The sequence below is a fragment of the Peromyscus eremicus genome, chromosome 4 (assembly GCF_949786415.1).
Source record: "Peromyscus eremicus chromosome 4, PerEre_H2_v1, whole genome shotgun sequence".
Lineage (NCBI taxonomy): Eukaryota > Metazoa > Chordata > Mammalia > Rodentia > Cricetidae > Peromyscus > Peromyscus eremicus.
This window is the reverse complement of record NC_081419.1, coordinates 14,705,062-14,730,229: the sequence shown is the minus strand read 5'-3', so window position 1 is coordinate 14,730,229 and position 25,168 is coordinate 14,705,062. Positions and strand designations below refer to the sequence as shown.

The following is a 25,168-nucleotide window of genomic DNA, read 5'->3' as shown; positions in this document are numbered from 1 at the left end:
ACAGCCTGCTGAGACCAGTTAGACATTTAATTAAGCACAGACTCCAGCTCTCAGGTTTCGTGCTTCCGGGCAACAGGGAGGGAAATTTGCCTTTCCTGGTGACCAGCCTCCCCTCCCAGGACTGTTCCCATGTTGTCTGCTTCAATGTGGCCACCAGCTCCCAGCTTTGTGGGCATCTTCAACCTAGTTATTTTGACCCACAGCAACTTTGGAGGGCCACAGGGGCAGTTGCTGTCCCCTTGGTACTGATCACGCCCTCCAGAATACATATGGGAGATCAAGGCAAGAGACGGAGAATACATACTTCTCAACTGCTTAGGCCTCAGCAAAGCCTAAATGTGACCATTCACAAGTCTACGGTGCTCCTGGTCCAGAGGACAGCACAGGGAAAAGCCAACATCAATGGGAAGGGATACAACCCAGTGTGCCTCTAAACATAAGAATGAGGCCTAAGGACATGTCACCAGGCAGGTCCTTCTTTGTAGACACCTTTGGGATTAGAGCTGGCTTGGGGGTACAAGTAGTTGACAGGAAGTCCCTGGGGCAACTACTGTGCCTCAGAGGCACAATGTGGCTGCCACTGAGATGCTCCAAGCTGTAGATGGGGAGTGAGCATGTCAAACCTCCAGATCTTGGGGTGCACAGAGAACACAGGCCCAGGTGCCTTAGGTTCTGTCCAGTTTACCCTCCACTGCTTCATGGAATTACCCTGGTCTTGGATGGGGGAATCCCAGCCAAGGCCCAGGGACAGTCCACTAACAACAGATCAAAGACAGGGCCTACTCTACCCTCATGTCCATGGGCTCAGACACCAAGGCACAAGCATCTCATTACGAGAAAGGGACACACTTCTGCTGGTGTTCCTCCCTCCATACAAGTACTCCTACCAGCCAGCAGGTGATCTTCACAGACCATTCTGAGAGCACAAACCAAGCATTCTGGCCTATTTGCAGAACGTCCCCCAAAGTCTGCTCTTCCCAGCTTTTCCGACCTGAAGTGGACAGCAGTTCTGACTTGAGGGGGCAGTTACTGCAATGTTACCCAGAGAACTTGCTGTCCCTTAAGGTCAATCCAGACTTTCCAGTCCACAGATACAACCCCCACCCCAACACAGAACCCATTACAGTGGGACCAAGTCCACTTACATCTCAGCTGAGAAATCACATTATACCAGGGTATCCTGGAAATAAGACATCTGCTGTTCTAACCCCTGTCAGCCCAGTAGGGTAGCCAGGAGGATCCCTGAGTCCAACCCGTAAACACTAAAGCCACAAGGCCCCTTGAGGTCACATGCCCCACCAGACATGTGGGTCAGGACTTGCACAGGCCACTAGGCCAAGCCCGGCACCTCACTGACTTGGGCTATCACTCTGAACTCAACACAGGCACTGGGGTCCTGAGTGGTCCCAGGAGGTGATAAGATGTCTTGGGACTACCACGGGGCTGCCTGCAGCCAGCCAACAGGGTCATTCGGGCACAGGAATCAGGAGTCATGAGTTTTCAAGGAAGTCAAAGGCTTCTGGTAGACTAGTCAGCCTAAATCCTAGAATCTCATACCTGCTGATTTGACTCTTGTTCCCCTCCCCCAACTATCTTCATGAAAAGCTGAGACAGGAGGGGCCTAGAACCGGGCAAGAGTACCACCCTTGATGGCTGCCCAAAACTATGTGGGCCCTGTGAAGGCCACAGAGCACTAGGCACACCTCAGCCCTCCATCAGTCCCCAGGCCAGGTGCCATCCTCCTAGGTAGGAGTCCAGATGGGTAGGGGATGGGCTTCTGTGTTGAACACACAGGTGTCCAGGCTGAGCAGCTCCAGATCATCAGAAAAGAGCAGGTAGAGGTACTTCAGTGTTTCTCCCAAAAAGAAGCTCTCCATCTTGTCCCTGGGATTAGGCTTCTGGGAATCCTGGACGTTGTTGATAGAAGAATAGCCACCTGAGGAGACCTGCGTGAGAGCCAAGCCTTGAGGACAAAGGGTGAGCATAGCTTGGGCCCAATATGAAGAGCCAAGCCTTGGGAAGAGCCACTAGCCAGAGGTGCCACCCAGGCTACTTGCTCAACCCCAGCATGTATGACCCCATGGTAGGCTCAGGGCTAGCGACCACCTAAGTAACAGCCAAGGTCAACTACAGTTCCACAAGGACCCTGTAAAATGCCAACAACCCGGGCCAGAAACCAACTCTGCATGGGTACAGCCACAAGACATGTCCAGGGTCTAGCTTGTTATACAAAACCCAGGGCAGACAAAGGCAAAAAGATGAAGTGATTAAGGTTTGGGGCAAAGAGCTGGGTGTCATACCTACCACGTCTAGCTCCACCACCTTTCCTAACCCTTCCCAATGAGAGGGCAAGGCAGGCCATGAACTCCAGGTAGGGATGGCGGGGATGAGGGCAGTATTGGGTCACTGTGCACATGTTTAATAAACCATGAGCACCACAGGGCAAGAGAAAGAGACTCTTCTCAGAAAAGCTTGAGTTCTGAGAGTAAGCCCAGAGACAGTGGACATCTGTAAGCCTCTAAAGACAACAGAGCCCCTATGCCACTGAACTCAGCAGGATGACCACACTATCTAAGTCACACACACTTAGGGGGCAGCCAACTAGAGGCCCCAGAAAGCTGGCTCCTCCCATCCTGTGCCACAGCAGTCTCAAGGGTGGGCCTAGCTAGAGCTTTGCAGGAACCCAGCTGTATCCGTCACCAGCCAAGACCACAGAGAGGTGCCTAACAGCTCACCCGTGTGTACTTATTGAAGCTCTGCAGGATTTCCCAGCCCCAGTCCTGGTACTTGCGGTCCCTTGTGACACGGTACAGATAGAACAGGCTTTCCACAGTCTCCGGCCGCAGCAGGTTGTGCCTGTCAGCTGGCTAGGGGCAGACAAAGAGGATCAGGTAGTATCTACCCCTGCTAGCATCACCCCTACCCAAATGCAGCCCATGCCCAGGCTCACCTTGACCTCCACATCCTTATGATCTGCCCGAGGGTACATGTTGAAATGTGCAATCTCAGGGCTCAGACCTGTCTCCATCTGTCGGTTCATCTGGTAGCAGGTCTCCATGAGTGCCTGAGCCAGATCCATGTGGTCAGCTGGCAGGCCATGATGGACGCCCAGAGCCAGCGTCCCTGGCAGGAAGCACACCAAGTGGTCCTGGAATCAGAGTGTCTCCTCACATCTGGACCTAGGCCCATGCTGCCTGGCCAGTACTAAGCACACTTAGCCTAACTGGAGGGAAGAAGCCCCGGGGCAGTGAGGCTAAGCAATACTTGTCATATCAGACTCAAGTCCAGGCAAAGCATTTTGTGCCCTAGAATCCAGGGGGGAAACTACAGTGCAGGCTCCTACTGGGAGCCATACTGACCCAGGTGCTCTTGACCCCTTCAATCTACCACAAATGCCTTCAGAGACCTGCTGCACTTCGGGAACCACAGAAGGGACCACAAGGAAGGCAGCTGGCCCTGGGGAGCCTGTGCCTGCCAGTGCAGGGCATGCGGGGCCTCTGCTTGTAGGCTATCACGTGAACAGGTCAAGCCAGGCAGCAAGGTCAACCTGTGGCCGTGGCAAATAGCCGTTGATCAGATTTCCTTGTTACTTCTGGCAAAAAAAGAAAAACCTAAGGCTTTGGAAGCCACAAAGAAAGAAGTAGCTTCCTGAAGGCTCTGCCAGTCCACACCACTTACCATCTTGGCACTGAAGCGGCCATGGGCAAGTTCTCCCACGAAGGTGAGCTTTCCAGGCTGAGAATGCCGTATCAGGTGTGCTTTTATCCCCTCAATGGCTTTCACATAGTCTTCCAGCAACCTGTCAATAGTACAAGTCTGCTTACTCTGAGCACGGCCATGTACCGTCTTCCTCAGAACTCCAGGACCAGGAGCTTTGCTCAGCTTGACCCATACATGAGCTCTATAGACCTTGCCCTCCCTGGGGAGCAATACTACACACACAGCCCGAGTCAAAGCTCAGGACTTGAGCACCTGCCGTGTGGGCACGGACGCAGGGCAGGCCTTGCTGAATGGCTCGTGCCATTTGGGAAGTAAGTTCATGTAGGGGAGCCGAACCACCTGCACCACTGCTGGCTCCTAGCAAAGGATGGGGACAGACGCTTGGGGCCCTGCATCAAGGCAGTGAGTGGGTCAGGTCTCACTGTGTCTCCTTCTTGCCACCCTGGATCCACTGCTTCAGTAGGTATTCGTAGTAGCTGTCAGCCCTGGCACCCAAGGTGAACACTCCTGGGTGGGTGAAGAGGCCAGTGTTCGTGTTGATGAACATGGGCACCAGCCCGTCCTTCTTGCCAGAGAGTGAATGGATGTGCTTCGTCACTGTCTCCACGGCCTCCTGCAGCAGACAAGGGAAGTGGGCTTACTCCAGTCAGTTCTTCCCAAACTTCAGGAAATGGAAGGAGGGACACTTCCTGACCTGTCCTACAAAGCCACATGAAAGCACCCGCAGGAAGAAAACTAAAACCAAATTCTTTACCAACATGGAAGAAGAGATCCTCCAGACCATGCTAGTAAGGCAATTTAGAAACATATTAACTGTCATGCCTCTTGACTCAAAATGCAAGGATGGTTTCATTCAGCACATGAAAATCACTAAATGTCACAAATATCAACAGGATGATCTCAATTGATTGAACAGTATCAGACCAACTGATGCATGACAGCTCAGGCCTGTAACTCAAGAGAATTGCATTAAGTTCAAGGCCAGCCTGGGCTGCAGACTAAAATCTGTCTCAAACAAATGAACAGATAAACAACCCCAAACCATTAGAAGAAAACTAATTCTTTCTTTTCCTGATAAAAATATTCAACAAGGGCTGGAGAGATAGCTCAGAGGTTAAGAGCACTGGCTGCTCTTCCAGAGGTCCTGAGTTCAATTCCCAGCAACCACATGGTGGCTCACAACCATCTATAATGGGATCTGATGCTCTCTTCTGGTGTGTGTATATATAATGAATAAATCTTAAAAAAAAAATTCAACAACATATTCAACCAATGAGAAATAAAATGGCACTACCATGAGTTAGATTGTTAACTTGGTAGTATCTAGTATGCATGGACCTAAGACGACTATCCTTGGCACCACAAAAGACCAAATAAACCAAAAAAGGGACCACATCAACATAACAAAAGCTGTATGTGAGAAAAATCACAAATATTTCATAAATAATAAAATGGGATACTTAGAAATCAATTACAGAAGTGCAAGACTTCCATAATAATGTATATCACAACCCCTGATATGACGGTTTATACCTAGTCTTAGTGTATCTTGTTATGCTTAATATCCTTGGGCTGGGAGACCTGCTCATTTCTGAAGGAAACAGAGGAGGAGTTGGGGAGAAGAAACTGTGGTCAGGATGTATTGTATGACAGAGAGAGAGAGAGAGAGAGAGAGAGAGAGAGAGAGAGAGAGAGAGAGAGCGCGAGCGCGAAAATGAGTAAAGCTGGAAGACCCACAACCCCCACCCAAAACAATCCTAATCCATTCAGAAAGTGGACTGAGGGGCAATGCAAGATGCAGCTCAAAGTTGGGAGCATTTGGCAAGGGTGTATAAGGCCCTAAACTTAATCCCTAACACCTAAGAAAAAGAGGTGGCAGCTGGGTGTGGTGGTGCACCCCTTTAATCCTAGCACTCAGGAGGCAGAGGCAGGCAGATCTCTGTGAGTTCAAGGCCAGCCTGGTCTACAGAGTGAGATCCAGGACGGCCAAGGCTACACAGAGAAACCCTGTCTGAAAAAACAAACAAATGAGATGTCAGGTCAAAAGAACTCTACAGATATTTCTCCAGGAAAGTTATATAAGCATCAGCAACACTAGGGAAATATAGGTAAAATCAGGCAGGGCGGTGGTGGCTCATGCCTTTAATCCCAGCACTCAGGAGCAGAGCTTGGCGGATCTCTGTGAGTTTGAGGCCAGCCTGGTCTACAAAGTGAGTTCCAGGACAGCCAGAGCTGTTACACAGAGAAACCCTGCCTTGAAAAAGAAAGAAAAAAAAAATAGGTTGATATGGTGTTGATGATGTGGGGAGACTTGTTATTACTGGTGGGAAAGTAAAATGGTGCAGTCACAGTGGAAAACATGCTGATCCTTTGAAACAGTAAACACAGCATTACCCTGTGACCCAGCAATTCCAGTTCAAGTGATGAAGCTCAAGGAATTGAAAGTGAATCTCAAATAGCTACCTGCATGCCACATGCATGGCAATGTTACTCGGACAGCTATGATCTAGAAGAACCCAAATGTGTACATAGCAGCAAGACCACAGGGAAGTCATCTGTGTGGGATGACCACAGCAGGGCAAGAAAGGACCCCAACAACTGCAGCCACCCAGAGGAAGCTGAATGGAAAAAGCCATCAGGAGACGGCAGAGTGTGGATTCTACCCACACACGTCCCTTGTACATACTCCCTCACAGAGACAGACAGTAGACTGGAGCTGTCAGGGGCTGGGGAGCGGAAGCACAGTGTTTTTAATTGGCACAAATTTCCATTTCACAAGATGAGGAGGCTATTAATAGCTGGTTTTATATAACAGATACTGAAAATCAGTGAGAACCAATCAGATGGCCCAGCAGGTGAAGGCACTTGCCATGCAGCCTGGAGACCTGAGCTTGATCCTGGGAACCCATGTCTATAAAGTCAGAAAGACAGAACTGAGTCCACCTTGTCCTCTGACCTCCACACATGCACCACAGTAAGTGTACACATACACACACACACACACACACACACACACACACACAATTTAAAAGAAACAAAAAATGAAATTCACACACACAGAGCAATTATACTTGTGAGAAGCACTGAAATTGTTTTTTCTTTTTTCCCCTCTTATATTTATTTTTGTTTTATGTGTATGAGTGTTTGCCTGTATGTATGTGCACCATATGCAAGTCTGGTGCACACGGAGGCCAGAAGAGGGTGTCAGAACCCTTGGAACTGGAGTTATAGAGACGTTGTAAGAGGACTAGGTGTGGTGACTCACACTTTAATACCAGTACTCTGGAGGCAAACACAGGTGGATTTCCATGAGTTCCAGACTAGCCTGGTCTATATAGTGAGTTTTAGGTGAGCCAGAACAATACAGTGAAACTATGCCTCAAATCAAACAAACAAATAAACAAGCAAACAAACAAAAAAGCACAGAACAGAGGGTGCACTGGGCAGTGGTGGAGCACATCCTTAATCCCAGCACTCGGGAGGCAGAGGCAGGTGGATCTCTGTGAGTTCAAGGCCAGCCTGGTCTACACAGAGAAACCCTGTCTCGAAAAACCAAAACAAACAAACAAACAGAGGGTGGTGAGTCATCACCTCGTTTCCGGGAACTAAACCCGGGTCCTTCTACAAGAGCAGCACGTGCTCTTAACCACTGAGCCATCCCTCCAGCCCTACCTGGAACTTCTTATCTCCAGTAAGACGAGACAGTTCCCGGAACTCCAGCTGAATGCTCGTCACTTCTGCCACCGTGCTATCAGATGTCCACTGGGGTGAGTGGGCAAACCCAGTGCCAATATTCACATCAGAGTATGGAATCTTGGAGGGTGTGGTGAAGGCAGGCATCAGTCGATTTCCAAAATCTTCCTAACATAAAAGCACGACAGAGATTCAAGTCTGAGAGTTTTTTCACATGTCACCCATCTGTACCCAAGTGGAGAAACATAGTTTGGTAGCTCCCTGATAACCCATCACACGGCAAAACTAGGCTATAGCACCAGCACGGAGGGACCTTCCTATATACACACCACAGTAGCCAAAAATAGTACTGTGGCAGCTCATACACACCAATGCAGAAGAAACTCAAAGGTACTGGAAGAGGAAACTGGAAATGACTCCTCCAAATTCCACACGTCAAGTCATGGGAAACCTCAGCCAGGAACACTCACAGCTTTTCTCAGGAAGAGGCTGTCCCCCGATAGGTGGTAGGTACTCAGCAGGCCCCCTAAGATGCGGATGGTACTCTCAAACAGGTTGACGTCGACGTTTTTCTTGAAGTCTAACTTCTGTGACACCCACTTCCTTGCTTCCTTAAATTCTGTGTAATGAAAGAGTGAAGGCAAAGGAACAAATTTACAACCTGTCATTCTACGACAAGCAAAGTGTGGGGGCACAGGCCTGTAATCCTAGCACTTGGGAGGCTGAGGCAGGACGATTGCCCAAAGTTCAAGGCCAGGGGCTACACAGTACCTTCTGGGCCAGCCAAAGCTATATACTAAGACCCTGTTTTTTATTTTATTTATCTTTATGTATATGGGTGTTTTGTGTTCATATATGTCTGTACACCAAGGATGTGCAATGCCTGCAGAGCCTAGGAGAAGGTGTCAGATTCCCCCTGGAAATGGGGTTACAGATGGGTGGTGGGAACCAAACCTGGGTCCTCTGGAAGAGGACCTTAACCACTGAGCCATCTCTTCAGTCTCCCAAGATGCTGTTTTAAAATATATCTTGAGATTTTAATTTTATGTGTACAGATGTTTTACCTGTATGAATGTCTGTGTACGACATGTGGGCACCAGGTCCTCTGCAACTGAAGTTACAGACAGCTGTGAGCTGCCATGTGGGTGCTGGAAACGGAACCTGGTCCTTTGGAAGAGCAGCCAATGCTCTTAACCATTGAGCCATCTCTCTATCCCCCCAAGACATTTTTAAAAAACCAAACCAAACCAACCAACCAAACAAACAAACAAACAAAAAAACCAGCCAGGCATGGTATAGCATACCATGGAGGTAGTCATCTTCAGCTATACATGGAGTTCAAGGTCAGCCTATGCTACCATAGACCTGTCTTAACAAACAGGATAGGTGAGGTGGTCAGTTACCCACTTTCCACCAAGTCTGACTACCTAGGTTCAATCCCTGGAACCCACATGTTGTAAAGAGAAAACCAACTCCCAAAAGTTGGCCTCTGACCTATACATGTGTGCTGGAATACACACAAGCACCCACACACAGACACACAAAAACAATACATTTAACAATCCCAAAACAAAAGGTTTCTGCAGGGAAAGGCTCTCCCATGGAGCAGCCCTGAAAAGCATAAACAGTCCCACCAGACACTGTGACACAAGGAGCCATGAGGGACTCACTGGCGGCCATCAAGCCACTCAAGCAGTTAAGCGATGTTTAAACTATCAGTTTGGGGCTGGAGTAATAGCTTAGCAGTTAAGAGTACTTGCTGCTCTTGTAGGAAAGTTCTCAGCACCCAAGGAGACTCATAACTCTGTAACTCCAGCTCTAGAGGATCTGATGTCTCTGGCTTTGCAAGGGCACCTGTACTCAAATGCACATACCTGCATGCAGACACGCATGCCTACACACGATTAAGAATAATAAATCTTTTAAAATAAAAAAATTAAAATAAAAACAATTATCAATTTAGAAATGATTAAGGACCCACACTAACAAATTAAATAGGATCTGCATAACTAAGGAGGACATTTTGGAGAGACAGAGCCAAGTCCAGCCCCCTTACTGCATCAGAGCAGACTGGATGAGATCCCAAGGCCACCCTCAGCAATTCAGGAGACAAGAGATGGCTGCTCTGAGTGAGTGGCTGGATGAGAAACAGGCTCTGAACACACCAAGCACACTTTCCTGTACCCGGGACAAGAGAAAACCAAAGTCCAATGGAGCAGCATCCGTGGCCCACGTGAAGCACTCACATACTGCTTTGGCTTATGTGTCACACATGGAAACTCAGTCCAATCAAAAAAGGAGTCATACCTTGCTTCAGACCCAAAATCCACATGGTATCCAAGGCATCGATCAGGGTGAGGCCCAGGCCAAACCACTCACTGAAAGTTTTGGACACAGGCTTCAGTTCATCGTGGCCCCAAGCGAACTTTCGGTAGCCCTTCCAAGCATGGAGGAAGGCCTCAATCACCCCCTTCTGGCGCTCATTTGGGGCAGCTAGAGAGGAGAAAGCATAAGTGGTAGGGGACAGTCCCACTCTTGGGGCTGGCAGGGCTTCAAAGACCAACTGTGACCCCTCAGTTAATGAACTGAGACAGATCCTGGCCAGAACCATTAGTGTAAAAAGGGTAGGATGAGTTACAGTGAAGCAGTGATAGCTGAGGCCAAAGCACAGCCCTAGACCCTCAGCAATATACACAGCGATCAGCAAGCAAGCCTTCTAGAGGCCACACTCGATGGCACTAGGCCCTCAGGTCCCTCTCTGTTCGAGGGGAATAGGGCAGCATTCCTATGGTCCACCACAACACTGCACAGCAATGCCCTTTGAAGCAGATGGTGAATGCAGAGTCTGGCCACCAGACTGTGGAATGTGAACTTAGGAAGAAGTAGGAACCAGCAATTGGGCACTGTGGCATATACACCCTAGGGGCGGACACATATTATCCAGCCAGATGAGCTTCCAGAGTCCCATAGGGGCAGGGGCAGGGGCAGGGGCAGGTGCAGATACACCAGTACCTATCTGGCCTCCTGACAGTGTCTCGCCTCCATGGGGAGCTTTCCTCTCCCAAACGAGGCAGCACATAGCAGTCTGTAGGGTGCCACACCACATGCCTCTTCCCACCAGGTTCTAGCGTTCCTGTTGATTGACATGGCTTGACCACTCCTAAAACAGTGGTCTCTGTATGCCCCAACAAGTGGTACCAGGACTCAGAAGTTTCAGCTTCCTGTAAGTGGGCCCCAGCAGGACTAGCCAGAGTCTCAGTTTCTATATGTACAATGGAGCTATGTAGATATCTCTTACCTCAAAGAACATCGTAACATAAACAGGCTAGGTACACTGTGAGAATGGAAATGGGCTGGTACACACAGAGCTCTTAGCACAAGGCTAGGACCATGCAGACCTCAATAAACGATGCTACAATCCCAGTGACCCACAGACCAGCTCAAAGACCTATTAGGTCTAGAAATAAGTTGATATATCAAGGGACACTTGTGTCTCTTAGTTCCTTTTCTTTCTTTTTTTTTAAATTTTTATTTATTTTCTATTTTATGTGCACTGGTGTTTTGCCTGCATGTATGTCTGTGTGAGGGTGTCAGATCTTGGAGTTACAGGCAGTTGTGAGCTGCCATGTGGGTGCTGAGAACTGAACCCAGGTCCTCTGGAAGAACAGCATATGCTCTTAAACACTGGGCCATCTCTCCAGCCCCTCTTATTTTCTTTCATTATTATTATTAATTTTTTTTTTTTTTGAGATAAGGTTTCTTGGGTTGGGGATTTAGCTCAATGGTAGAGCGCTTGACTAGCAAAAGCAAGGCCCTGGGTTCAATCCTCAGCTCAAAAAAAAAAAGAAAAGAGATAAGGTTTCTCTGTGTAGCTTTGGAGCCTATCCTGCAACTCGCTCTGTAGCCCAGGCTAGCCTCTTGAACTCACAGAGATCCGCCTGCCTCTGCCTCCCCAGTGCTGCACCACCACTGCCCGGCCCTCTCTTATTTTCTTAAAAATTTATTATATATGTATTTTTTTAAGGTATGAGTGCTCTGCCTGCATGTATGCCTGCATGTCAGAAGAGGGCATCAGATCCCATTATAGATGGTTGTGAGCCACCACATGGTTGGTGGGAATAACTCAAGACCTCTAGAAGAACAACAAGTGCTCTTAACTGCTGAACCATCTCTTCAGTCCATTTTTTTTTTTTTTTTTTGGAGACAGAGTTTCTCTGTGTAACTGCCCTTGCTGCTCTGGAACTTACTTTGTAGACCAGGCTGGCCTCAAATTCAGAGATCCACCTGCCTCTGCCTCCCAAGTGCTAGGATTTAAGGCGTGTGCCACATGCCCAGCTTCTTTTGTTTCTTTAACAAGGCATTCATTTTATTTTATTGGTGCCCAGGTGGCGGTGGTGATGCACATCTTTAATCCCAGCACTCGGAGACAGGCAGGTAGATCTCTCAGTTTGAGGTCAGCCAGGTCTACAGAGGAAGTTCCAGTATAGTCAGGGCTACACAAAGAAACCCTATCTATAAAACAAAACAAAATAAAAAATTATTTTATTGAATCTTTATCATTAAAATGTATGACTTTAATCTTGTGCATCTTCTTATGCTAAGGAACAACTTGGCCCAGGAGCAGAATGGCAAAATTAAACTTCTCAAACACAGTATCCTCTCTGACAGCTCAGTGCTTAGGCAAAAAAATCAAGGGAACTAAGAAGCCACAGACAGTCACAAGGGCTGTACAAAGTACATGGACAGAGCATGGATACTGAAGGGTGAGCTGCACAGGGGTCAGAATGTAGAGTGTCAACCCCCAGGCTCTTGGGCACAGGCTCTGGTGAGGCAAGGGGGCAGGAAAACTCACCTGGCTCTTTCCATATCCTAGGTGCCAGAAAAGGAGGTTTGGTGGAGGCTTCAGCTCTTTTTGAAGGGAGTTCAGTGGCCTGTTCAGGCTCAATCACTGCTCCCCGCCAGCTTGGGGGGAGCAGGGGAAAAGCAGTCAGCTAGATCAACCAGTTGATGTTTACACCCTCCCACACTGTGCCCAGGGTAAGGCCTGCTCCCAGGGTAAGGCCTGCTCTCTCATCTCTGTGGGAGCCACAGTACAGAGTGACAGGAAACCAACCAACCAATCTTGACACACAGTCATCTAGAACTTCCTGGGTAGTCATCTGGATGTGGAGAAGGCAATTCCAGGGCAGTATAAGGAGCAGCCTCGATCAGAGATCTAAGCAAGAGAAGCTCCTGAGATCTGAAGGGAATCTCAAGGAGCAACCCTGTGGAGGGATGCAGTGGCTAGAGGCTGAGGCTGCAAGGTAGTGACTGTAATTTACTGCATAAACCCAGAGTGAAATTAGTCGGGTGCAGGAGTCAGGGCAGCTGCCTTACTGGCCCTGTCTCTACTCACAGGCACGCCATCTGGAGAGTCCACCTGGGGTTCTGTCTGATGGCAAGCATACCAAGGACAGGCAGAGGTTTGCCATTGGACACCAGGTTAAGTGTGGACCCAAAGGCTTTCTCTTTTGTTGTTGCTATAGTATTTTTCTTTTTCTGTCTTTCTGAATTTTTATTTTATGTGTATTGAACGTTTGCCTGTATGTATGCACTTGTACCACGTGTGTACCTGGTGCCCTTAGAGGTCAGAGGAAGAAGTCAGATCCCTAGGAACTGTGGTTATGGATTGTTGTGAGCCACTGTGTGGATCCCGGAAACTGAACCTGGGTCCTTTGCAAGAAGAACAAGCGTTCTTAACCTCTAATCTATCTCCCCAGCCCTCTCTCTCCCCCTTTTTGAGTAGCCTTGGCTGGCCTGGAGCTTGCTACTAAGTAGACCAGGCTGGCCTTGAACTCACAGATATCTACCAGCCTTTACCTACCAAGTACTGGGATTAAAGGTATGCACTACCATGCTTGATTTTCTTTTTTCTTTCTTTTTTTTTGGGGGGGGAGGGGGCGTTCAAGACAGGGTTTTACTGTGTAGTGTTGACTATCTTGGAACTCACTTTGTAGAACTCACTCTGTGGCCTCAAACTCACAGAGATCCACCTGCCTCTGCCTCTCAAGTGCTGGGATTAAAAGCATGTGTCACCATTGCCTGGCTTTTTTATTTTTTTATAACATAGAATGCTTCACAGATTTGCATGTTATGCTTACATAGGGCCCAGACTCATCTTCTCTGTCACTTCAAAAGATTTCTTCAACAACCTGAGCAGAACTGGGCCCAGGCTCAGCTACTACTCCTTCATTCCTTCTATCTTTAAGAGCACATTATAGGGCGCTGGAGAGATGGCTCAGTGGTTAAGAGCACTGGTTGCTCTTCCAGAGGACCTGGGTTCTATTCCCAGCACCCACATGGCAGCTCACAACTGTCTGCAACTCCAGGGATCTGACACCTTCACATCAACATACATAAAATAAATCTCAATTAAAAAAGAAAAAAAGAGCACATTATAAGCAATACCAAGCTGAAGTGAATTTTTTCCTCCTACAAACACAACCAAGAGCTTCTCCAGACCACTATTCTCCCTGGGATGTTTCTGCACTGATATTTCCACACTGTCTCCTTTCCCTATGTGCTCATGGATCTAGGACTTCAGGGTCCACATCATCAGAACGGCTCCGCAGGCTCAGAACTTAGGGCACTCCTCCTGGTGGAGCTGTACCTGATGTTTTCAAGTGTGACACTGAGTAGGAAAGGAAGCTGAAAGCCGCCTAGGACTGAGCCATCTGTGAGACCTGCCACCAAAAAACTTGTTGGGTCAATAGGTGTCAGCTCAGTCCAGGGGACCAGGCCATGCCCTCTCATTCTGCTCACTGCCAAGCCAGAAGTAGCTAGAAAAGGAGGTGCCATTTGTCACCCCCACAGCTGCCTGCCACAGAAAAAGGCTGTCTCACTTTCCTCCTTACCTCCATTCCTTTTGACCCTCTACCCTCACACTCCTTAGAATAGCCTTGCTCTCAGACAGAAATGCACACCATGAGAAACGCCATGGACCAAATGTGGCTCTGAAATTTGACTGTATAATAAAATTTAACTGAAGCCATCTAGAATACTGTCTGTTTCAAATGGGAAATATGACATGGACAAAATGAATCCTCATTAAAATGAAACCAGATAGGCTGGCATCAGATACTGTATGTTCAGACCCATCTCCTGCTGTCGTACCTGATGATGGTTCTCTGTGTGTTTTCTTCCTGCTGAGCATTCTCCAGGGCTGTTTCCTTCTCCTTAGCATCATCCTGTGTCCCATCCTTGGAGACTGTGTTGGGGGGCCTGATCTGCAGGTGGGGAGGGCCCCGCCGCAAACGCCTTTGCCGTTTCTAAACCAAAATCAGTCACATGTGAAAATACATCACCTGTCATGGCCTGGGCTTCTCTAAATGCGTAAGATTCTGTCCCTCAAATTCGAATTCATATCCAGAGAGGACAGTGGGCTGCTGTGCTCTACCAAGTCTTGTGGGAAATTGGTTTCACTTTTTAGCAGCCTGTAGGTTTGAGAGATGAGCTGCTTAGGAACTTGGAGAAAAACCAAATGGGCAGTACAGGTCTGGACACAGAGTTAAGAGCCCTGGTTGGGACAGTTTAAGACTGAAACAGTCCCAGAGAGATAAGAATGACAAAGATAAAGACACCGTGGATGACAGCCAGGGTTCCTCACTCTATCTGAGACAGTGAAAAAGGCCTTGGGCTCCCACCAACCACAGGGCTGCAAATGACAGAACCAGGTCCCCACTGCTACCTTCCTCCCAGGGCAGGCCTGTCAACAGGACAGTGTACTTCCCAGACTCATTCTGTGCTCCCACAGGATCAGGCACAAACTCATCCTTAGCTTTATTTATATCCTCAATAAATGATTTGGTAAATTATGTTAAAATACACATGCAATGGATGACCCAGCTATAAAAATTCACATGATAGAAGATACCAAAAACTCAGGATAAAAATGCACATGACACAGACCTAATTCTAGCACTCCAGAAGCAGAAGCAGGCTAGTCTCTGAGTTCGAGGCCAGCTAACTAACTAACTAACTAACTAAACAAACAAACAAATAAATAAATCCACATAATACCTGATCCCTAGCTGTGTTCAAATGTGTATATCCAATTAAATCTACTAAGTACACCAAATATTAAAAAAACTGCCTTGAGTAGGGTGACAATGGATGCTTTCCTATTATATCTGTCTTAGCCTCCAATTCTCCTTCTGATGACACTGGAATCAGTTAAAGCATACACATGAAAGCTATCCCCTCCCTGTAGAGAAATGCCAGAGGCTCAGCACATGACCAAGTCCATACAGCTGCACAGGGCAGCACACTCAACCACTGGAAAAACTTAGAATACTTATCTCTTGCATCTGGCAATATCACAGCTTAAGGGAAAATTTAGATCAGGAAAAGTATGCACCCAAGCTCCTTAAGCAGGAAGCCCCGAAGTGGACCAGACTCTCTCAGCCCTTCTCTGCCAGAGTAAGCAATAAAAGCTGAGAGGAGCTGCAGTGAAGACCCTCAGAGAAGCCAAGCTGCAAAGAAGACTGAGACCAGAGAAGCTGCTTGAAAGAAGCAGAAACCAGCCGAGCTGCCTGGAAGAGGTTTGGAGAAACTGAGGCACCTGGAAAGGACTCTTTAACCTGCTGAGCTGTCTGCAGGCTGTGCACTGGGCTCCAGGTTCCCTGCTTGTGTGAGCTGTCACTCATGCTAGGGTGGGCTTTGGTGATACAGCTGTCTTTGGGTCACTTCTGCACGGTAAGTAACCCCAGTAAAAGTCACTGGTTCACCAAGTTGGACTTTGGTAGTATCCATACTTTGGTCTGTTGTGAGATTCCTATCTCTGGAGCGAGCTGATGCGTTGCATCTCCCCAGGAAAAGTTTTATCACACAACACCTTTGCATTCCCTCTTCTAGGATATTCCACGAGCCAGAGGCCAAAGAATACAAAGAAACTGGAAGCATCACCACTATGGGGAAACTAGCCTGTGCACACAGACCTGTCTAGAAGCGAGTCTGTCACCCAAAAGCTGTATCAACAGTCCTATAGGGATGGCACACTGATGGTCCTTTTCCAAACTCTACCCGCTCCCCATTAAGACCTAACCAAGGGGCTTGCCAGCACAGGCCTGTCCACTTTCCCTGTACTTTCTAGTGAGCTCCAGCAACTTAGTAACAACAAGCTTTCTGAAGAGGAAAAAGTACAACACTCCTAATAGAACGAAGGCACCCCCAAATTCACCAGGACTGACAACCCCATGCTTGGATCCCTGGCCAGTGTGTGTCTATTTCTTAACTCAGGAACCAGTACTGGGGAGGCAGTTCCCTAGAGTGGATGTCAGCAAGGGCTTCCTGTTTATATGATACCCTACAGCCTACAGGGATATGAAACCTCCACCTGGGCCCAAGACTCCACCCACAGAGGAAGTTCAAGTCTTGCTAGGTGTAGTCTTGGCTATGTGGAGAGAAAAAAAAAAATTGATATCCAAAGGCTTCAGAGGTGCAGAGGAACTCAACTGCCCCAACTCAACTCTCAAGAAATCTGGATCTGGCCCTTCTCTATCACAAGTCAGCTCTCAGCAACTGCCTCTTTTGTTGCCTCTGACCTACCTCTAGGCTCCACTCCATCTGCCCCACTCCCCACAACACTAAGCTCCTCAGAGTGGGTACCCCAGGAGGAGGCTGGGCTGTACCCAAAACCTCTTCTAGACCAACTATGCAGCCTTTACCCAGGACTCCCCAGACATGCCTCCCCTGACCGGTGATTCTAATATCACCCACCCACAATGGCTCCAATGTGGCCTCCTCTATATACAGCTATATAGCAATACATCAGTCAGATTGCACCTCAGTGTTCCTACTGGCTCCCGCTCATTTCTCACAGGCCCCTCTGCATGGGGACCCTCCCTCTTTCCCACACCAGGACCTAGCTGTGCAGCGTCTTCCTCCACTGGGAAGCATCTCCACCTAAGCAAGGCCCTAGTCTCCCTCCTCAGAGCTTCCTGAGCACAGTGTCCACACCCCTCAGGCACCACAAGAACCACAATTGGACAGATCCCAGTCCCTACTCCCCAGCCTGGCTCCATCAGAAGGTCACTTTACAAAGATCTACCTCCTCCAACCATGCTCTGCCCACCCAGACAGAAACAGGGGTTTCTTGAACATTTCTCCAGATAGCTCCGGTTCTCAGCACTCCGCCACATGCCAACTGTCTGATCCTATTGGTTGCTGGCCTCTCACCTGCCCTTCCTATGAGTTCCTGTGGTTCCTCCAAAGAGAAAAATCTCTTTCCTCATAAGTGGGCAGCCAGCACCGAACACAGGAGCTGGACCACATCAGTGTTCAAAGAGAATGAGGCAAGTGTCTGCCTCTTCTTCCCCCAACTTTATACAGACAGCCTCAACTGAGCCAGCGTGAGGTTGAATGTGATGGGGGAAAAGCCTTTGGCCTCTCTGAGGCAGTAATTGCCAACTTGCAATGCTCCAGAACAGACCCCAGTGACAAAGCCACATAGCCTGTGCTGGAAATACCTGAGAGGCTGTGTCTGGAGACTCTTCTGGCTTAGCACTTTCCTTCTGAGGAGCAGGTAGGACCGGTGGGACTTCCGGCCTCATCTTCTGTTCTTCTGCAGGTCTGCCACTCAGGGCTGTGGGAGAAAACTTTTCACCTTAAGGCCAGTTAGGCTCCATACGAGATGCCTAAACAGGTGTTATTTGTTTCAGGTCAGTGAGATCTCCTAGAAGGTACTGAATTCAAGAAAGTCCAGAGGAATCAATTCTGGTACACATACATACACACATACACACACACACTTTTTTTTTTTTTTTTTGGTTTTTTCGAGACAGGGTTTCTCTGTGTAGCTTTGCGCCTTACCTGGAACTCACTTGGTAGCCCAGACTGGCCTCGAACTCACAGAGATCCGCCTGGCTCTGCCTCCGAGTGCTGGGATTAAAGGCATGCGCCACCACCGCCCGGCCCACACACACACTTTTAAATGCAGGGTTTTAGGTAGCTCAGACTGGCCTCAAACTCCTAATCTCCTGCCTCTACTTCCCAAGTGCTGGGACTACAGCAAGGCTGAATCAGTTTTTTTCTCAAGCATTTGGCAGAGTAGTATATCCTTAAGTCCAACATGCAAACCCCCAACCACATCAACTTAATAATGTCTAAACTGGAAAGAATATGGTGGTAAACAGACAGCTTGTTCTGATCAATTTACAGCACTGTTTGGGTCTCTAAGAGCAGCAACCCTCGAGAAGCCCAGAAGGGACCCTCCGCATCCTCTCAGGAAATCTGCTGGTCTTTGGCAAACACACTGTAAGTGGTTGGGACACTTACCTGAGTTGTGCTGATGCTCTTGACTGATATTCTGACAGAAAGAGGCAACACTGTTGGCACCAAAAACCTAGACAGCAGCCTACAGAGTCAGCCGCACAACCAGGTGGTCCTACTGACCTCCATCCCCCTCCCCCCTCCAGCTGCATTTCTTCATCTGTCACCACACATGCCTCCCGGTACTGTTACGACTGGATTGCAAGAATATATCTGACCTCAGCCTGCATTCCCCACTGTCCTAACACCACTGGTATTTCTGATACCTTTCCACTGGTCAGCCGCCTGGAGATAAGACAGGAATCCACAGAGAATCAGAAAGCCCAGGAGGAAGAGAATCACATTCCGCTGTAACCTTGAAAGTTGCTTCCATTTCTGAGGAAGAGCCAGAAATGACACTTGTCACAGATTCGGAGGAGAGCAATCAGAGAGACCCTGCGGTACGCCCTTACTTAAGGACAGGTAAGTTCCCTGTCAGCAAAGTTTCCATTGCTGGGGCAGCACCAGAGGCGACAGAGCACACTAGCTCATACGTGGCAAAAGCACAGTTCGCCACCTGTGCAGCTGCACGTGCAACTGTGAAAAACTCCTAAAATCACCATGATCTGGCTCTGGCGTCGACTGAACCCTGCATCTGGCTACATACATGCTGTATCCGTGCCCCTCAGCCCAGGACCACCAGGAACACCTGGCACTAGACAGGGAACCAACAAACAACATCGGGACCCAAGCCGCGGGAACCAGACGTGGCAGAGGAACTTCTAGAAGTTGCAAGAGACCCGGACGCCAGGGTCCAGATGCCAGCTGGACACTAGCCCCTGCAGGACGCCCCCTGCTCGGACCCTGCCTCACCCTCCAGCATGAGCGCCGCCGCCGGCTCTTGCTGTTGTCGTAGCTCTCGCCCAGGCTCAGCGTCACCGAGATGAAGTCCCGGTGAGGCGCCGGCGGCGGCGGTGGGTACATGACTGCGAAGCTGGCCCAAGAGACCTCGCTTGCTGGAGGCGTCAGGAAACCCAAGTCTGGGAAGGACCGCGGGCTGCCATCGCGAAGGCGTCCACACCCCGCCCATCGCCCTGGACACCAGTACGCAGGCGCCGCGTCTTGGCGGTCATCGCGCAAGCGCACAGCCCTAGCCTAAGCACCGCGCATGCGTACGGCCTTGAGCGGTTACTTCCTGGGGAGTCGCTGGCGTCAGGATGCCCGGCCCCTGCACCGCTCTGACGCGATTTCGTCGCGTCCTTACGTCACTGCACCGCGTCCACGTGCGCTGGCGTAGTCGTCCGGCTGGCTCCCTGATGGGGGCGGGCCGGCTACTGCCTGCGGGTGTGGTCCTCGTCGCAGTTCGGCCTCCCTTGAGATGGAGACATCCTGGCCGGAAGGATCCTCGCGCTCGGTCTCGGGGAGCTAGGCCCGGTGTCCACCTGCCGCGCCTGGAGGTGAAACGCAGAACTCCCGGCCGAGGGAAGGGGCGGCCCTGCTGAGGCCGGGCCTGGCTCTGCGTCCTGAGGCCGCGGCCCTTTCTTTCTCGTCGCTGCGGCCCGAGAGCGGTCTTTTTTTCGACCATTCCACTCCGAGCCCCACGGACTTGGCTACGTGTGTACAACGACTGCACTTGGCCGTGCGCGTGGTTCCCTCGAGGAAAACACCCAAAACGGCAAAACTGCCCACTGTCGGGTGGGTGAAACTGCTGCTTCCCAACAGCTTAGAGGGTTCCCTGCTCAGTGAGCATTTGGTTTACAGAAGACTGCTGATCCCGTGCCTCCTTCCCTACTTTAGGCCCTTGGTCTCGATCTGTCAGTTACAACAGTGCCCTCAAATGTTGGTTCTTGAAATCATGACAAATGGTGCGATAATTTGGAGGTCTGCATATCTTCCTAAAATTAAGGTGGCGTTCTGGAGCCAGGTCTGCGTATTTCCAAGTGCTGTTGCTGCTGCTGCTGCTCATGACCATGAGATGGCACTTGGAATCCTAAAGGGCTAGTTAGAGCTCAAAGTTAAAGAATAAACCTTGAGAGAGACAATAGGAAGGAGGAGTTTTGGTATTTCGAGACAGGGTCTCTCTGTGTAACTGCCCTGGCTGTCGTGGATCTCACTCTGTAGACCAGACTGGCCATGAACTCACAGAGATCCGCCTGCCTCTGCCTCCCAAGTGCTGGGATTAAAGGCATATCACCACCATCGCCAAGAAGGAGGAGTTTGTTAGACTAATAAAATGAATCTGTAGCTAAAAATATTACAATTCAAGCCAGGCAAGAATGAATGGTAATCCATTGTGGGACAAATCCTTGTCAAGGTTCAGATTTAGCATCAATTAAGGACTTGAGGGAGTTTGAGAGAGGAAAACCAAGTCAGCCACAGAGGGCAATGATAGGTAACCTCAGCCTTCTCATTAGTACCCTAATGCCAGCAGCAGCAACACCCTTATCTGTGCCCAGATATGGAATGGTACTACTCCAGAGGGTGAGGAAGGAGCACTACAATTTCAAGGCTAGCCTTGAGTTCCAAGCCAGTGGCCACAGAATGAAACTTTGTCTTTTTTGTTGTTGTTGTTAATGTGCATTAGTGTTTTGCCTGTGTTGTAGTTCTCTGTGAGGGTGTCAGCTCCCTAGAACTGGAGTTACAGGCAATTGTGAGCTACCTGTGGCGTCCCCTGGAAGAGCAGCCAGTGCTCTTAACCACTGAACCATCTCCAGCCCAGTCTTTTCTTTCTCCCTTTCTTTATCCTTCCTTCCTTCTGTGGTTATTTATTTGTTTGTTTATTTTTCTTTCTTTGCTTAATTTAAAAAAAAAATATCAGATGGCCAGGTGTTGGTGACACATACCTTTAATTCCAGCACTCGGGAGGCAGAGCCAGGCAGATCTCTGTGAGTTCGAGGCCCGCCTGGTCTACAGAATGAGATCCAGGACAGGCACCAAAAACTACACAGAGAAACCCTGTCTCGAAAAGCAAAAACAAAAACAAGACCCCCAAAAAAGTTAGAGTTGTGTAGCTTGATCTTCTTGTAGGACTCCTAACAGTGAGAGCAGGGGCTGTGTCTGACTCTTTTGTCAGCTTTTGGGACCCTCTTCCTCAAACTGCGTTGCCTTGTCCAACCTTAATACGAGGGGAGGTGCTTAATCTTACTGAAACTTGATATGCTATGTTTGGTTAATATCCATGGGAAGCCTGTACTTTTCTGAATAGAAATGGATAAGTGGATGGGGGTGCAGCAAAGGGCAGGTTGGGGGAGGGCCTGGGAAGAGAAGAGGAAGGGGGAACTGCAGTTGGGATGTAAAAAAAAAATACATATATGTATATATACATATATAAAATAAATAATTTTTAAAAAAGGCTGGGCATGGTGGCATTTGACTTTAATCTCAGTAGTTGGAAGGCAGAGGCAGGTAAATCTGAGTTCCAGGACTGTCAGGGCCCTGTCTCAAAAAACAAAGCAAACGAATAGACAAACCCATACACACCAAAACTATAAGATTAAAAACCTTCCAGAACTTAAATAAGGAACAAACATACCAAAACCAGTATTTAGAGCCAGATTCGGTTGTGCTCTGTGCCGGTAACCCTGGCATTTGGGAGGTAGAGGAGGAGGACTGGGAATTCAAGCTCTATTGAGAAAGAAACACACAAAGCAGTTTGTCAGAGCACCCTGGCTGAGTAGCGGAGAAAGGAAAGAGAAAAGGAAGGGGAAGGGCTGAGAGGGAGCAAGATGAGAGACAGAGAGACCAGTCCAGTGCTAGCAACCATTTGACCTGTCACACAGCCTCAACAACAGGAAGTTGTACTTTGACCTTTAAGTGCACAGACACTCATCATAGGCCATAAGACCTAAAAGAAGTCCAAATAAATTTGAAAAGATTTAAATCACACAGCTTATTTTTAGCTACAGTAGAACTTAAAATAAAAAAAAGTAGAAATCAAATATTTGAGAAGTTTAAATGAACACCATTCTAAATAAATCAGATTTTTAAAAAAAATCACTAAGGCCAGGCAATGGTGGTGCACACCTTTAATCCCGACACTCAGGAGGCAGAGCCAGGCAGATCTCTGTGAGTTCGAGGCCAGCCTGAGCTATAGAGTGAGTTCCAGGACAGGCTCCAAAGCTACACAGAGAAATCCTGTCTCAAAAAAAGAAAGAAAATAATTTTGAATCAAATGAAAAAAGATAGGAGGGGCTAGAGAGATGGTTTCTCGATTGAGAATCAGGGTTTGGTTCCCTCATCATGCACCTTACACCCTCCTCCTGTAACTCTAGGGCCAGGGTACCTAACGTCTCTGTCCTCCATGAGCACCTTCACTCATGTGCCCACAGACAGACATAATTAAAATATATATATTAGGAAAAACTTAAGATGCAGTGAGGACTTTTAGAGGGGGAAATTTTGACTATAAACTTTCAAAATAGAAGAGATGGAAAGTCTTAAAAGTTTCCACACTAACAAACTTGGGGTGGGCTAGCTGTAGCCCACATCTATAATGTCAGTGCTTGGGATTCAGACACAGGAGGATCTGAAGTTCAAAGCAAGTTGGGGAGGATGGAAGAGGGCGGGGGAAGAGAGGAAAAGAGGGAAAAAAGGAGAGGGGGAGGGAGAGAGAAAAATAAGAGACTAGGACAAAGTATACTCATGCATCAAGAACCTTAGGTGAACTAGGGAAATTCCTAATAAGATACAAGTTGCCAAAACCAACTCAAGAAGTGGAAAATGTAGAGATACCTATATGAAACAGTAATTTAAAATCTGGCAGGAATAATGGCACACCCCTGCGATCCCAACACTCTGGGGGCTAGGGCAGCAGGATTTTGAGTTCGAGTCCAGACTTGGTGGCTGAGACAGGAGACTCACTGAGCTTGAGGTTAGTCTAAACTACACAGTGAGTTCAGCGTTAGCCTGGGAGACATGGTGAAGCCCTGTCTCAAGCAAAAACAACCACCACCAACAAAAAGACCCTCATCTGATACATCCACCTCTCTTCTCATAAGGTCAAGCCAGCGTTCTTCCCGCTTCTCGGGCCTCTAAACTCTGGAGTTATTCTTGAGTCCTTATCTTCACATTCCCCAATAGAAAGAAACACTTCGAATACAAAAATAATATCCAAGACTTTATTCTAAGGTTGGTCCTTATTCAACTTCAGAGGGGAACCCCTAGAAGTGTAAAACATGGCCAGTCCTCTAACAGTCCCTCAAACCTTACCGAACGTCAAAGACTTCATAAAAACTCCACATTAGGAAAGTATGTAGCAAAGCCTTTATGAAGTCCAGTTACTGGAGACCAAATAGTCCATTCCAGAAAGTCTACAAGTGTGGTAGTTTGAATGGAGAAATGTCTCTTGACAGGCTCAAGTATTTTAACAATTGGTCTCCAGTTGGTGGGGCTGTTTGGGGGACATCGTGGAAACTTTAGGAGGAAGTCTTGCTGGAGGAAGTATGTTACTGGGGGTGGACTTTGACAGTTCATAGCCTCACCCCACTTTACTTTGTTCCCTGCTTCCTGTGTGTGGATGGAGATGTGCTCTCTTAACTTCTGGCTCTGGCTGCCTGCTGCCATGCCTCACCACTACTGCCAGGCCATGGTGTTTTAGCTGAGTAACAAAAAGTAACTAATACACGAGCTATGGCCCTTAATAGTTATTTACGCTGGATTCAGCATTAGAGAATTCATCCTGGGGAAAATCCTATGACCATAAAGAACATGGCAAGGCCTTTAAATCTCAATCCTTATTCAGGATAAGTGAACTCACATTTGATAGGAATTTATACATGTAATTACTCTGGAATAGTAAGATATTTGTTCTGAGAAACATTTTACAAATGTAAAGAGAGTAGCAAAACCCTTGCTCAGACCTCAGTAGCTCCCTCTCTCTTTCTCTCTGCTCTCTCTCTTTTCTCTCTCTGAGGATATGGCCATTAATGTATGCACTTGTGGAGGACAGAGGTCAATGAGGCTCTGCGTCAACTGTTTCTCCACCTTGTTTTCTAAACAGGGTCTCTCGCTGAACCTGGAGCTTGCTGTTTCTGCTAGACCGGTTGGTCAGTGAGCCTCTGTGGTCCACCTGTCTCCACTCAGCTCTGTAATTACAGACATATGCTGCCCTGCCAGGCTTTTTATGTAGCTCTTGGTGTTACGGAGTTCTGACCCCTGGGAAAAGACTATAGACGCAATCCAATTGTAAGTAAAAGATTTATTGATTACTGCTAGACAACAATCTCTGAGCCAAACTTGAGACTGACGTGAGAAGGTGGGCAAGGGAAGGATTTTCTTTTTAAATAAATCTTTCTTTTTTTTTGAGATTTTTATTTATTTTGTTTTTTCAAGACAGGGTTTCACTTGAACCTCTGGCTGTCCTGGAACTTGCTCTGTAGACCAGGCATTTTTCTTTATTTTATGTATGTGGAAGTTTTGCAGGCACATATGCACATGATTTGTGTGCAGTGCCCATGAAGGCCAGAAGAGG

At 48.2% G+C, this 25,168-nt stretch overlaps 1 protein-coding gene and 1 long non-coding RNA gene across 2 annotated transcripts; one reads left to right on the top strand and one right to left on the bottom strand.

The window, feature by feature from the left end:
- Positions 1–9: 9 nt before the first annotated feature.
- On the bottom strand, positions 10–19,923 carry Man1b1 (mannosidase alpha class 1B member 1). The gene is made up of 13 exons (XM_059260295.1): positions 19,573–19,923; positions 18,987–19,095; positions 17,919–18,034; positions 14,566–14,720; positions 12,266–12,375; positions 9,721–9,906; positions 7,884–8,032; positions 7,393–7,581; positions 4,143–4,333; positions 3,679–3,799; positions 2,951–3,148; positions 2,736–2,867; positions 10–1,946 (listed from the first exon to the last, which is right to left on the bottom strand). The coding sequence occupies exons 1-13, from the start codon at positions 19,681–19,683 to the stop codon at positions 1,743–1,745; spliced, it is 1,971 nt and encodes a 656-aa protein (XP_059116278.1). The 5' UTR covers positions 19,684–19,923; the 3' UTR covers positions 10–1,742.
- On the top strand, positions 19,884–24,999 carry LOC131909037 (uncharacterized). Its single transcript, XR_009378727.1, has 2 exons — positions 19,884–20,394; positions 24,698–24,999. It is a non-coding gene; the product is annotated as an uncharacterized LOC131909037 (long non-coding RNA).
- The last annotated feature ends 169 nt before the right edge of the window (positions 25,000–25,168 follow it).